Here is a 12,798-nt window from a genome sequence, read left to right on the forward strand (position 1 = left end):
CTACCCTGCCACAGATTTTTGAAAAAGCTCCTACCAGACAGGAGCCTGGCTCCGATTCCGCTCAGGGCGCTAGGCCTCTGCCCGCCAGGCCTCGAACTGAGATAAAGCTTCCCAGAGAGCCCGCCAAGGCTCATCTCGTGTTTCCCACTCAGAACTGGAAAGAGGAGCATTCTCACTCAGCTCCACGTCAGAGGTCCGCGACTCGGCCAAGAGATTTGCTCCTGGAGAAGAAACAGGACCTAAAGCCCAGCAGGAGCAAGTAGGAAAGGGATGTCCCGTCCATCAGCTATCATGGGGAGGTTGGAAAAAGTCAAAGTTAGGCAAATCACTACCCCCGCCCCCCGCAAGCATTACCCAAGCATTTTTTGTTTGGTGCACTTGTAAGTCTACTTAAATAAAGAAGGACACTACAAAGGAAGTCAACATAGGTAATCAGCGCACAGAGACGTTCAGGTTCAAATTAGGATCTGAGGGGAGGGAGAAGGAGGGAGGAAGGCAAGGGGAAGAGAAGGGGGATGAACGACAGAGGTTGTGATTTGTGGAGAGTGTCCTAGTCTTACATTATTGGTTCTGAGTGAGGAAGCTGGTTTGTTTGGGGCGCTGGAGACCATTGAACACAGGACCTCCACAAGCACTATCCTGCCCAACTCTTTCCTCAGCACTCGTTTGTTTGTTCGTGTTTCAGGAAATACATTTACATGAAAATAATAGGGGCAAAGTAAATAACAGACATTATTCTTTAGAGATCTCGAAGAAAAAATTAGCAGCTTAAAAAGAGAAAAACGTTTTATTCAAGTTTTGGATGTAAGAGGAAGCGTAAGTAGATAGTCCTTTTTTGTGTGTTGGTCCTGGGGCCTGAACTCAGCTGAAGTCTGGAGCTTTTTGCTCGTTTGGCACTCTACCACTTGAGCCACAGCGCCATTTCTGGCTTTGGTTGTCTTTGTTTTTGTTCATTGAAGGTAAGAGTCTCCTAGACTTTTCTGCCCAGGCTGACTTTGAACTTGAGTTTTCAGGTCTCAGTCTCCGGGAGCTGGGATTACTGACATGAGCACCCGTGCCCGCTGAGAGCATCTTTTCTTCAGTAAAGACATTCACAGTGCTAATCTACCTTTCCAAAACAAAATTACCTAACATGACCTCTGTGAACTCTCTGGAAAGACTTGCTTAATAAATCACAACTTTTTCAAACTTAAGTAATATATTCCTAAATTCACATCGCTCTCAGCTTCCTTTACAGGCTGCATACAGTAACAATACAGAGTAATATCTGCTTCTGTTTTTGTCTGTTAACTGAGAGAAATGGTTTGCTTCTAGTCCTCAAGGAATGAAGAACTGGAGGTCTGGTTAACTTTCAGTAGGTTTTGTTATCTCCCCGCCTTCGGTCCGCAAACACTAATTCAGTGTTTAGGCTGGCTATTAGTGAGTGGAAACCATTTCCACTGTAGGGATCTGAAAGCTATGGGAACTCAATGACAGAGTACAGAGAAGCAGGTGCGCATCTTCTACCGCGTCCCTGAGCTGATGCGTAGCTGCACTGGTGAGTTCCAGCCTGACGGTAGAACACCTCCCAGGAACTGGCTCTGAATCAATCCCCAGAGCAGCCGGTAGACGGCCCATGTTTGGAGCTAATATCACCGCAGGGCTAAGATACTTAGAAGAGATTGTCTTCTGTCACTACTAAGCCAAGATGCTAGATGCTTTGTAGGCATCTGCTCGTGTAGTTGAAGAAATGTAAGATCTGCAAACATAATGAAAGTAATTGCCTGAATTTCAGCCCTAATGATGCTTTCCTTGCTCTTTGTACTTTGTCATAATAACGTTGGATGCCACAGGTTCTTTAAAGAAGTCTGTATATCCCTGTGTACGGTATCTTATTTCTAATTAAAGTAAATCTGCCATTGACACATGGTAGGGAGTATCACAAGGAAAATCTTTCAAACAATTAGTTTGCGTTGTTTTTAAAAATAGAGAGAGAGGGGAACTTGTGGAAAATAAAATGTTCTGGTCTTGCTGAGTACTAATAGCCGGTCTGCGTTCTTTTCTCTTTTTTTTTTTTTTTTTTTTTGTGCTCCCTGTTAGTTGTTTCCGCTCACATTTTTCTGGGGTGGTGTTGTTTATTTTCAGGATTTGGGGGTTCTTTCATGGCCCCGTCTCCATCCCCAGTGACTCCGGCGCAGAATAACCTGCTCCAGCCCAATTTCGAGGCCGCCTTTGGAAGCACACCCTCAACTTCCAGCAGCAGCTCCTTCGACCCATCAGGTGAGACCCGGCTCCCGAGCGCCCCCGCCGGCTCTTCCGAGACCGGAGCAGAGCAGCCGAGCTCGGGAAGCCACAGCCAACACGGAGGGCTAGCCAGCTTCTGAAAGTTCCCTAGGCCTCTCTTTCTAGAAACAACTTGAAGTAAAATATCCAGTACATTTTTATAGCTTGAGAATAACCTCCAATCCTTTCTGTTTCTCTTCTTGACTTTTAGCAGAAATCTCACTTTACCACGCACACCATCTCTTTGCATGAGCTTACACGCACATGACTTAGAAGTGAAAGGATGCTTGGTAGGAGGCCTCGGTACCCGGGTCTTTGTGTCTGACTGGGCCGGACACTCCCCCGCCCAGTGCGTAGACCCTGGCAAGCTTGCATGGCCCTCAGGTTGACGAAGTTGAGACACAAATGCTCCTTGCCTGCCTTGGACTTGTCATCACTGCTGTCGTTTTGTTTGTATTTTCTTCCATTCTACTCTTCCCATGCTGGGTCCTTACTACAAATTTTCAATTGGTGAGTTTTTGGTAATTAAATGTGTTTCAGAAACACCCTAAATCTATATTCCCCTGCCTGACAATTTGGTTGCGTCTATTGCCAGTGCCTAGTTGAATGCTTTCCATGTTTTACCTTACAACTATTACCTAGTAGTGTTCAAGGTAGATACCCATAGTTTGTTGATTAAAGCCACCTGTTACAACCACCAAATGAGACTTCAGTGTCTTATAAAGACACAGCATCTGCATTTTGAAGTCTTTCTGTACGCTAGCAACTGAGTGAGGGATATTTATCATATGGGGGTCAGAAACCATCCGTGATGGTCTTCGGGTTCTAATACTTAGAATTTTTGTTTAATGTAAGCAGCCCTTTAAAGTGGAAGGCAAGCATGATCGTTACAGTGAGAGGGAGGGAAAAGCCAGAATTGTTGCTTCCAAAATAACCGTTCTGTGGGCGTTTGCCCCTAGGTGCTACGGGATTAAGTTTTACGCATTCCATAGAAAACGAGAAGATGCGATCTGGTTTGCACGTGGAGGAATTACTGTCCTAGGAAGCATCTTAGGAGTTCAGGGCGAAACCTTTAGGCCTTGTGACGAGTCACTACCCCTTTGAGTGCAAACTCGTTCTCATAGCGTTAATCAGACTGGCGCTCGCTGCCGCTGATTGAGTGCCTGTACTTTACGAAGCACGCACTCGGCTCACGGGGCCGGAGTGGACCGCCCCCCCCGCCCCCCCGCCCCCCCTCCCCCCGCCCCCCCCCCAGCGGTGAGGAACCTGCCCAGCCTAGACAGCCACTGGGCGGAAGCCAGGAGGCTAGCGCGGCGAGGGACTGGCTCCGGCCCCCTTCGGGGCTCGTCCTGTGCGTTCTCAGCCCTCCCTCCCTCATGGCGCTCCCCCTCATGCGTGTGGGGGGCCGTCCCGGCCGCCCCGTGTCCACGTGCCCTCCCCCTCCCCCCACGCCCTCGTGTGGGTCTCGTGCCTTCCGTCCCGGGACGAGCCGGCGCCGCTCGCTGGGATTCCTTCCTTTGTTGTTTTTTTTTTTCTCCTTTCTTTCTTTTCTCGATCATTCTGACTCCGTCCACTTGATTTCCAGTATTCGACGGTCTAGGCGATCTTCTGATGCCGACGATGGCACCAGCCGGGCAGCCCGCCCCCGTCTCTACGGTGCCGCCCGGCCCGGCCATGGCCGCCGGCAAAGCCCTGGGGAGCGACCTGGATTCGTCCCTCGCCAGCCTGGTGGGCAGTGAGTACTCGGCTTGCCCCGGGGGGCTCTCCCGTCCACCCGTGCGCCCTGCCCCGCCCCACGCTGCCCCGTGGCCCCGAGCCAAGCGTGTGTGTGCGTCCTTCCACGCAACACGCCATGAACTCAAACCACGAACCCGTGAAGGCCCTGGTGTCCTTGAACGCGGCCATGCCTGAGCAGGAGAGGGACTTCCTCCCATGCGTTTCCTCCTTGACTTCTTAAGTATTATCGGACGTAAGCTGAACATGGTGATTTCAATTCCTTTTTTCTTCTTTTATCCATTTATAGATCTTGGGATCTCCGGTACCACAACCAAGAAGTAAGTGTTTTTGAAACCGTCTAATTTCCTTTTAACGGTGTGTGTGTGTGTGTGTGTGTGTGTGTGTGTGTGTGTGTGTGTGTTGGTTTGAGACCATCGAGCCTGGCTGTCGTGCTCAGGTTGAATAATTCGGGATCCATCATGTAGCTCATTTCACGTAGCTGTCAGTCAGCTGCTGTTCTGTGGAAACCTCCTCTCTCGCCCTGCAAGGAAAAGGGAGAGCCCGCCGGGCCCGAAACACTGAGTCCATTCTATCCGCACACATCGCGGGGTGGCGGTTACGAGTCCAAACCCCGTACCCAGCGGCCCCTGGGTGGTGGGGAAGGCTCGCACCGGTGACACACCGCACGCGCCCACGCGTGTGCTCCTCGCGGAACCGGGGCGCGGTGCCCGGCGTGCGTGTCCCACGTCACGGCCGCGCGGGTGGTCGGCACCATCCGTGCTCCGGGCGAAGCCCTGCAGGCCGCGTGTCACAAGTCCCACCACACACGAGTGCCTGACGCCAATCGCGCAGGACCTGGAGGCGTGGCCGTGAGTGGGGGACTTAGCCGAGCGCCGGGCGTCCTGTCCTGTACGCGTGACAGGACGTCTCTGTTACCGTGGAGATGATGAGATAGAGTCAGGCGCCTCTGTATGGAGCTCTCCACCTGTGTGGAGAGCCCGGCGGGAGACTGCGAGCCGCCGCGAAGCCGCTGCCCCTCTTCTGAGTCTCGTTCCCGGGGCCTCTGCCCGCCGGCTTCGCAGGGGCGACCTCCAGTGGAATGCCGGGGAGAAGAAGCTGACCGGCGGAGCCAACTGGCAGCCCAAGGTGACACCGGCCACGTGGTCAGCGGGCGTGCCCCCGAGCGGGCCTCTGGTAGGAAGCGCGGCCGGGGCGCGGGGGGGGGGGCAGGGCGGGGGTCCCCAGTGTCCAGGCATGCACTGCAGAACGGGACCTCCCACCCCCAAAGCACCTCGTTCTGCGGCCGTTCTCCTCCAGCTGTTGCCGCAGCCCTAGAGCGTGCACCCCGGTTCGCGTGCTCGCCACACGCGTGTCCTTGCCACGGAGCCGTGTCTCACGGAGCCCTGGTTCCTCCTGGTGGGGTCTGAGCGAGGGTCTCGCGGGCGTGATCCGCGGCTTGACCTGCACCCCGGGCCGCCACCCGGCCTCCATCACGGCAGGCAGCCCGCGGAGCAGGCAGGGGGACTCCGGATGCCACCCCCCAACCTCGGCTCAATTGCCTATCTGCCCCGAATGCTAGCCGTGGCCTGGGGGGGCCCGGGGGGGCCGCGCTCGTCCGCGGTTCTCCGCCCAAGTCAGTAGGTAGTGAGTTTAGTAGCAGCTGCGTTCGCAGCGAGGCTTAGGATTTTCCAGCTGGAGAGCGGGGTGGGGGTGCGGGGCGCGAATCCAGCCCCGGCTCGCGTGTGCATCTGTGGAAAGGGGGCCGGGGGTGGGGAAGGGGGGGGGACACTGGTCGGGACACATTGAACAGATCCGCACGTGGGCAGATGGGACCGGAACCTGCTTGCAGCGCAGCAGGGCAAAGGTGAATGATGGCCAGACGACGGCCCCCCAGGGACGTGTCCCCATGACGGGTCCCAGCTCAGAGGGGCCGTGGGAGGAGTTTCCAACAGGGGACGGTGGGGGGGGGGGCTGCGATGGACGGCTAGAGTCCCGTCGCCCCGAACCTGCACCGTGAAGTTAGAAAGAAACAGAGGGGACAACCACACACCCACCCGCACACGCACACACCCGTGCACACGCACACGCACGCACGCACACGCACGCACACGCACGCACACGCACGCACACGCGCGGGATGGGGGGCGGGGGGCGTCTCGGTGCACCTGCCGCCCGCGGTCCACGCCCAGCGCTGAGAGCGGCGCGGGGCTGGCGTCGGGCTGCCCTGCCCGGTGAGACCCACGCGTGGCGTTTGTGTTTGTGTTTGTGTTTGTGTGTGCGCGTGTCCGCCGCCGCCGCGTGGTCGTGGGGGTTCGTGGCGCCCAGCAAGGAGCCGTGCCTCCCGCCAGCGCGGTGCCCCCCGGGCCCGGGGCCCCGGCCGTCGGACAGCCGGGAGCGGGATTCGGGATGGTGAGTCACGCGCCGCCCCGGCGCAGCCCCCGGGGGCCTCCTCGCGTCCCGGGTCGGCAGGCTGGAATCCCCCCCGCCCCCCCCCGCCCCCCCACCCCCCCCGAGCCGGGACCTCGGCCCCCCCGAGCCCGGGCCTCCCCCGCCGGCAGCGCTGACCCGAGGGAAGGGCGCGCGCGGTCACCCCCGCAGCGCCCGCGAGCCGGGAGGCTGGGATGGGGCGACGGCGGTTCAGAGCCGGCCCGGGCGGGAAGCTCGCCCAGACTCTGCCCTCCCGCTCGGCACCGCCCAGCCCAGAGCAGCGGCGAGGCTCGAGCGGGAACGGTCACGCAGCGTGCCCCAGACCCGCGTTCAAGGCCCAGGGCTGACGCACGCACGCTCACGCACGCACACGCACGCACACGCACGCGCGAATGCTGTCCACAGAAGGGAAATAGGGCCGCACCCCCCCTCCCTCCCCCCCCCGCCAGGTGACTCCCGCGGACGGCCTCCCCGGGCGCCCGCCTGAGCCCTCTCCCCTCCCTCGCAGGCCCCGGCGGGCGCCGCCATGCCCAGGATGCCCCAGCAGCCCGTCATGTTCGCGCAGCCCATGATCAGGCCGCCCTTCGGAGCCGCCGCGGGCGCCGGCGCGCAGGTGGGTGCGGGGCGGGGCCGGGGGCGGGGGCGGGGCCGGAGCGCAGGTGGGTGCGGGGCGGGGCCGGGGGCGGGGCCGGAGCGCAGGTGGGTGCGGGGCGGGGCCGGGGGCGGGGCCGGGGGCGGGGCCGGAGCGCAGGTGGGTGCGGGGCGGGGCCCGCGCGGGGCCGGAGCGCAGGTGGGTGCGGGGCGGGGCCGGGGGCGGGGCAGGGCCGGGGGCGGGGCCGGGGGCGGGGCCGGGGGGGTGGGCTCCTCGGGGCGTGTCCCCCCCTCCATCCCGGGGCGCGCCGGCTGCTCCGAGGCTTCCCGAGCCCCCCCTTCCCTGCGGCAACTGGCTGGCTGGCGTCCCGGCCCGCAAAGCCCCATCCGCGGCTCACCCTGCCGGCGGGAACTGGGGGGGGCCCGGAGAGCCCCGGCTACCGAGGGCAGACCCCCCGCGCCGCCCGGGGAGGGGCGGGGCCTGTCGTCACGCCAGGCCAGGTGCCCGCGATGCGTTGTGCCCCCGGCCGCGCCCGGCTCTCGCGGTCGCCCGGCCCACGGGGCCCGAGAGCCCTGGCCGCCCTGAGACACGGAGCTGGGCGGGGCCGGAACCCCACGTTCCCGCGTCCTGAGCGGGCGACGGCCACGCTCCCCGGGGGCACCGACGCCAGAACGGGGCTCCCTGCCCGCCTGCCACGTTCCTACCCGAACCACACGAGGGCCGCCTCCCACCCTTAGGGTGCTTACCCGACGCTCTCTGAGTAGATTTCGTCCCTTTCGCTCTCTTGATCCATCTTTACATCGGTCCTCCAGCGGCCCCCAGAGCTTACTTTCAACTTCTTGAAAAGCTGCAAGTGACCAAGAGAGCGAATGGTTGCCTTCCCCGAAAGATGGTTTGGAAGGCAAGAAAGCCCGGCCCGGCCCTGCCCTGCACGGTCCCCGGGCCTCTGGGTTGAGGAAAGGTTCTCTAGTGTGTTGGACGCTGGGGAGACAGGGAAGGTTGGGCCCCTCCAGCTGGAGGAAACTGAGCCTGGATAGTCTTGAATTCTGAGATGGATCTTATTTGGCGAGTCTTCTGGTAGTTGACTAGCTTGGTAAATGCGACCTTTTGGGGAAGAAAACAAAAAAGGACGTTTCTAATTTTGATGGACTCGGAGCAGTCTTAGGATTTGTGGAGGTCTTTTTATTATTGTTGTTTTATTTTTTGTGCCGGTCGGTACAGGGGCGTGGACTCTGGGCCTGGGTGCTACCCCTTAGCTTTGTCTCTGGTGCGCTACCACTTAAGCACCTACCTTTCTGGTGGCTTGTTGGAGCATGGACTTTCTAACCTGGGCTAGCCTGGAACCTCAGTCCTCAGATCTCAGGCTCCTGAGCAGCTAGGATTACAGACATGAACCACCAGTGCCTTCCTATTACTGAGGGTTTTTTTTTTTAACCTTATTTGCATTTCTTGTGCTGAAAGTTTTAGAAATAAGTTAACCGAGTTTTATTATTTGCAGTAGTAGGCTTTCTTTCCTAATACCATGAATAAGCATGAAAAGCATGATATAATAAGGATACATCACTTTAATAATTCAATTTACAGTACATAGGTAGAGGGCATGCTATCTTATGTAATTTTCAGATTATATTTTCATATCAAAGAAGTATAGTTATCCTAGAATACAAAGTAACTTTGGGTTTGCAGCTTCAGAATGCAAAGCAGTTATTTATTACCAGTGCCTAGGCTGTCCCAGTACTCATTCATTGGCTTTATCGTAACATGGTCACCTCACCTGCTGATTGATTTGTAGACCCGTTCTTGAGTCCCTTCCAGCTTACGTTTGCTGTTCCTGGCATTCTGGTCAAGTGTGATCTCCGTTTCGCACGTGGTATCTGACCATTAGCTGATGCTTGTGCAGCCTCGCTCCTGTGCGCTGAGCTACCCGGGGCTTTCCACCCCACCCTGCCCAACTCAGAGCTCATCAGACAAAGCGGGGATGGTCCTTAGGGGCAACCGTGAGCTCGCAGTGCATTGCAGCTTCATGACACTGGTAACTGGGAACCCACTGGCCCCCTCCACAAGCACTGCGCCCCCTCCCCTAAAACCCGGTTTTCATTTAAAATAAACTGCTTAAAATCTTAGTCTGTTTTGCTAATCATCTAAAGAAATATCTTAAGTGGTTTCTGCAAACTTTCCTGTTAACCTTTCCCACCACATTCGCTCCTGCTGGAAGAAAAGCCATTTAAATTCCTTCGTGGACTCAGTGGTACTAATAACTCAGTAAGAATGCTTTTGTATAGGAAAATCGGTTCCATTTTGTTTGTGAGCCTGCTGTACTGTATAGTCATTCCCCCCCCCTTCCCTAACTTGTACCCATGTCACTCTGCTGTATTTCTACAGTTTTACTTGGAGACTAAGTACAGTGTGGCTTGATCTGATAGCAAAGAATGTCAAGAAAGCCAAATATCATTTGAAGTGTGTTTTATTACTCCAAAACCAACCACGGTGACAAAACATTGTGACGAAGGAGAACCGAGTTCGTCTGTGTATAGCTTTTGGCCGGCTGTTTTCTGCATGCTTGTTTTCTGGGGCGTACGTTCTGTCTAACACTTACCTGTCTCTCTGTTTGCTTTCTCTTCCTGCTCTTTGGGGCTGGCTGGTCTCCCTTAGCTTTCTCCAAGCCCTACGCCTGCCGCTCAGAGTCCCAAGAAACCTCCAGCAAAGGACCCGTTAGCGGACCTTAACATCAAGGATTTCATGTAAACGATGGAAGGTATCTACTATTGAGCTTTTCCTGTGAGCGTGGGGCGAGCAGCTAGAAGACAGGGCTTAGCCACTTCGGATACGATAACTTGCTATCTCTGAGTTTGGAATAGATAACAATCGGGATAGAATTCTAAAATTCATCCAAGAAGCTATCATTCTTGATGATATAGTTTAGATCCTACTTAATAGGTAACACTCCGAGAGCAAGAACTTTATTAAGGTGATATTGACAAAACAAAGTTACCTAAGCCACGCGGTAACGGTCGAAGGTTACGGCTTCCCTGCAGTAGGACTGTCATCTGCAGAATGCTCACGTCTGTACTCGTGCATTTAGGAGTCATCGAAGGAGGCATCTGGCTGCCTCTTCACACTTTTATTTTATGGACCCTTATTTTACCTCATGAACTAAAAGCTCCGCATGTTACCATTTGCACAGGGCAGCCTGAACCGGGGCCCCGGACCCCCCCGGCCGGGTGGTGTTGGGGAGGCGGCCCCCCCCCCCTCCTTGGCGGTTCCTTGGAGGTGCGTGTGTCCCAGCCGTGCCTGCCCACGGAGCCGGCCCGGAGCTCAGCCTCCGGAGGACCGAGGCTGGCGGCGTGAGCGCCGGCGCCCAGCCGTTGGGGGTTTTGTTGGGGGGCCTCTTTAGCCCCCCGGTGTGGAGCGAAAGGAATGAGCCGTGGGCAGGGCGTGCAGAGGCTCGGGAGGAACGATAAGAACGGCGTGGCTTCCGCCCCATTCCCACGGCCACGCTGCACGTCCCCGAGACGCTTGGGGGCCCGACCTGACGGTTGCTTTTCCTGTGCAACACCGGGGTGGCACCGGGGGGCACCGGGGGGCACCGGGGGGCCGTGGCACCTCGGCCCAGTCATTCCCCTCTGTGCCCAGCTCGTAAGCGAGGCAGGCGGCCCCTGGCTCCTGGGCCGGCAGGGTGGTGAGGACCCCCGGAGCAGGCAGAGCCACGGGGGCGGGTCCCGGGGAGGGGAAGCGCGGCCCCCCGAGTCCCGCACTGCGCTCCCCCCGCCCGGGGTTCCGTCTGGCCGGCGTGCTGAGCTCGCCGTGGCGGCCATGGGGAGGCCGCGGCCTTGGTGGCGCACCCCGAGGGCGAGGGGAGTAGGCGGCGGGGCGGGGGTGCGGAGGGCCTTGGGTGGGGGGAGGGAGGACGGCGGCGTGGCCCCCCGACAGCTGGCCCACGCTGACTGCTTTCAACGCAGTGCAACGGGGAAAGGAAGAGTGGGGTTGCACCGTGCGCCGGGTCACGCCGGGCGGTTTGGGTGGCGCGGGAAGGGCGGGCGGCGGGCAGGGGGGAGGCCGGGGAGGCCCGGGGGCTCCGGGGCAGGGGGGAGGCCGGGGAGGCCCGGGGGCTCCGGGGCGGGGGGGAGGCCGGGGAGGCCCGGGGGCTCCGGGGCGGGGGGGGAGGCCGGGGAGGCCGGGGAGGCCCGGGGGCTCCGGGGCGGGGGGGAGGGCCGGGGAGGCCCGGGGGCTCCGGGGCGGGGGGGAGGCCGGGGAGGCCCGGGGGCTCCGGGGCGGGGGGGAGGCCGGGGAGGCCCGGGGGCTCCGGGGCGGGGGGAGGCCGGGGAGGCCCGGGCCCGCCCCGCCCCGCCCGCCCCCCTCTGACCCGAGCCCTCTTCTCGTTGCAGCTGCGGTTTTTGTGACTGGATAGGAAACCGAGACGAGCTGGCAAACCCGGGACCCGGTGGCTGCTCCGAGTCTGCGGCGGGCAGCGCCTCGAGCCCCGCGCCCCCCCCCCCCCCCCGCCCCCTCCTCCTCCCCCGCCCCCCGGACGCGGGGCGCAGCCCGAAGCCAGCGTGAGGACCGTGAACCCCGCTGTCCCCCCTCCCACACCCAGTGTATCGGGCTCCCTGTGCATCGTGCGTTGTTGTAGACAATGAGTGGACGTTCCCAATGACTCCAGTGCTTTCCGGCCCTCGCGCGTGGCGTGGCGTGGCGTGGACGGCGCGTGGCGCGGCGAGCCGTTGGGAAAGGCGTGTCTTGTGTTCTCGAAGGTTTTGGTGTGTAGATACAACTTTTGGACAAACCCCACACCCTCCCCGTGAGTTCTCTTCTCTTCTGTATCCGTGTCGCGAGTGTCGTGTGACAATACCAGATAGTAAGGAAAACACTCTTAAAATAGACAAAACTTTTCTTGGTGTGGAGTGCATTTTTTCCAATCACAGAAACTTCGGCTGTTGTGAGAAATGTTTATTTTTGTGGCACTGTATATGTTAAGAAATTTTATTTTAAAATATATATATATAAAGGTTAACACATCCATAATAAATACTTCTCCTTGAAGCTACTTTACCAAGAATGAAAACTCATAGGAGAAGAAGTCCCTATTTATCACTGCTATATTAAGATGTATATTTTAATTATATTTGACAGGTTTTGCATCTAAATTGACCTATTTATGAATTCTTGATTAAATGCACACTGAAAAGTGAAGTGTCCCTTCCTCGCCTGTCTGTGACGGTACAATTCGAGATGTGCTATTTCTGTGGCTATGAAAATACCCCAGGGGTATCTGTGACTTCAAGATTACCCCAGACATTTTTACTTGGCTGTGGGTTTTCCGTACGCGTACGTCTGTTCATGTAGCATTTCTTTGTGTGTTCTAGAGAGTAGTGTTTTTCCATCCTTCCACTGAGCTCAGCGTGGGCTTTGTGGTGCCATTGTGACTAGCATTTAAACCGATTCTGAGAAGCGTAGGACATACTGTATTCCTTACTGTACATACCGTATCCCTTGATTTTCGATCTGTGTCACAGCGTCTGTGCCGATGGCTTGGCTTACGACGTGGGAGCACAGATGGGGTCGCTGTGGATCAGTGTTGCTCGCGGCTTGACGGCGCTTCCTAAAAGCCTGTTGGATTGGAAAGGCATTCGCCTGTTTCTCGAATCACTTACTAGATGTATGGTACCATTTAAAAGTGGTTGTATCTGAATTTACTGTGGGGATAACATACACTGTAATGGGGGAAAAAAAATACCCAAAACCAATTTCAAAATGGCTTTTCTTTGTATTTCAGTTTCAAAACCCAGTGCATGTGTGCCCTC

The 12,798-nt window shown here is 57.7% G+C and overlaps 1 protein-coding gene across 1 annotated transcript in view; it reads left to right on the forward strand.

The window, feature by feature from the left end:
• The window catches only part of Snap91 (synaptosome associated protein 91), a 97,386-nt gene extending 85,914 nt beyond the window's left edge, over positions 1 to 11,472 (forward strand). Inside the window, exons 21-28 of the mRNA XM_048353629.1 lie at positions 2,125 to 2,259; positions 3,848 to 3,997; positions 4,286 to 4,316; positions 5,061 to 5,172; positions 6,304 to 6,387; positions 6,914 to 7,018; positions 9,650 to 9,752; positions 11,383 to 11,472. Coding sequence (XP_048209586.1) covers positions 2,125 to 2,259; positions 3,848 to 3,997; positions 4,286 to 4,316; positions 5,061 to 5,172; positions 6,304 to 6,387; positions 6,914 to 7,018; positions 9,650 to 9,742 — 710 coding nt within the window. The 3' untranslated portion in view covers positions 9,743 to 9,752; positions 11,383 to 11,472. The remainder of the gene's footprint in view (positions 1 to 2,124; positions 2,260 to 3,847; positions 3,998 to 4,285; positions 4,317 to 5,060; positions 5,173 to 6,303; positions 6,388 to 6,913; positions 7,019 to 9,649; positions 9,753 to 11,382) is intronic.
• The last annotated feature ends 1,326 nt before the right edge of the window (positions 11,473 to 12,798 follow it).

The sequence above is a fragment of the Perognathus longimembris genome, chromosome 9, assembly GCF_023159225.1.
Source record: "Perognathus longimembris pacificus isolate PPM17 chromosome 9, ASM2315922v1, whole genome shotgun sequence".
NCBI classification, from domain to species: domain Eukaryota; kingdom Metazoa; phylum Chordata; class Mammalia; order Rodentia; family Heteromyidae; genus Perognathus; species Perognathus longimembris.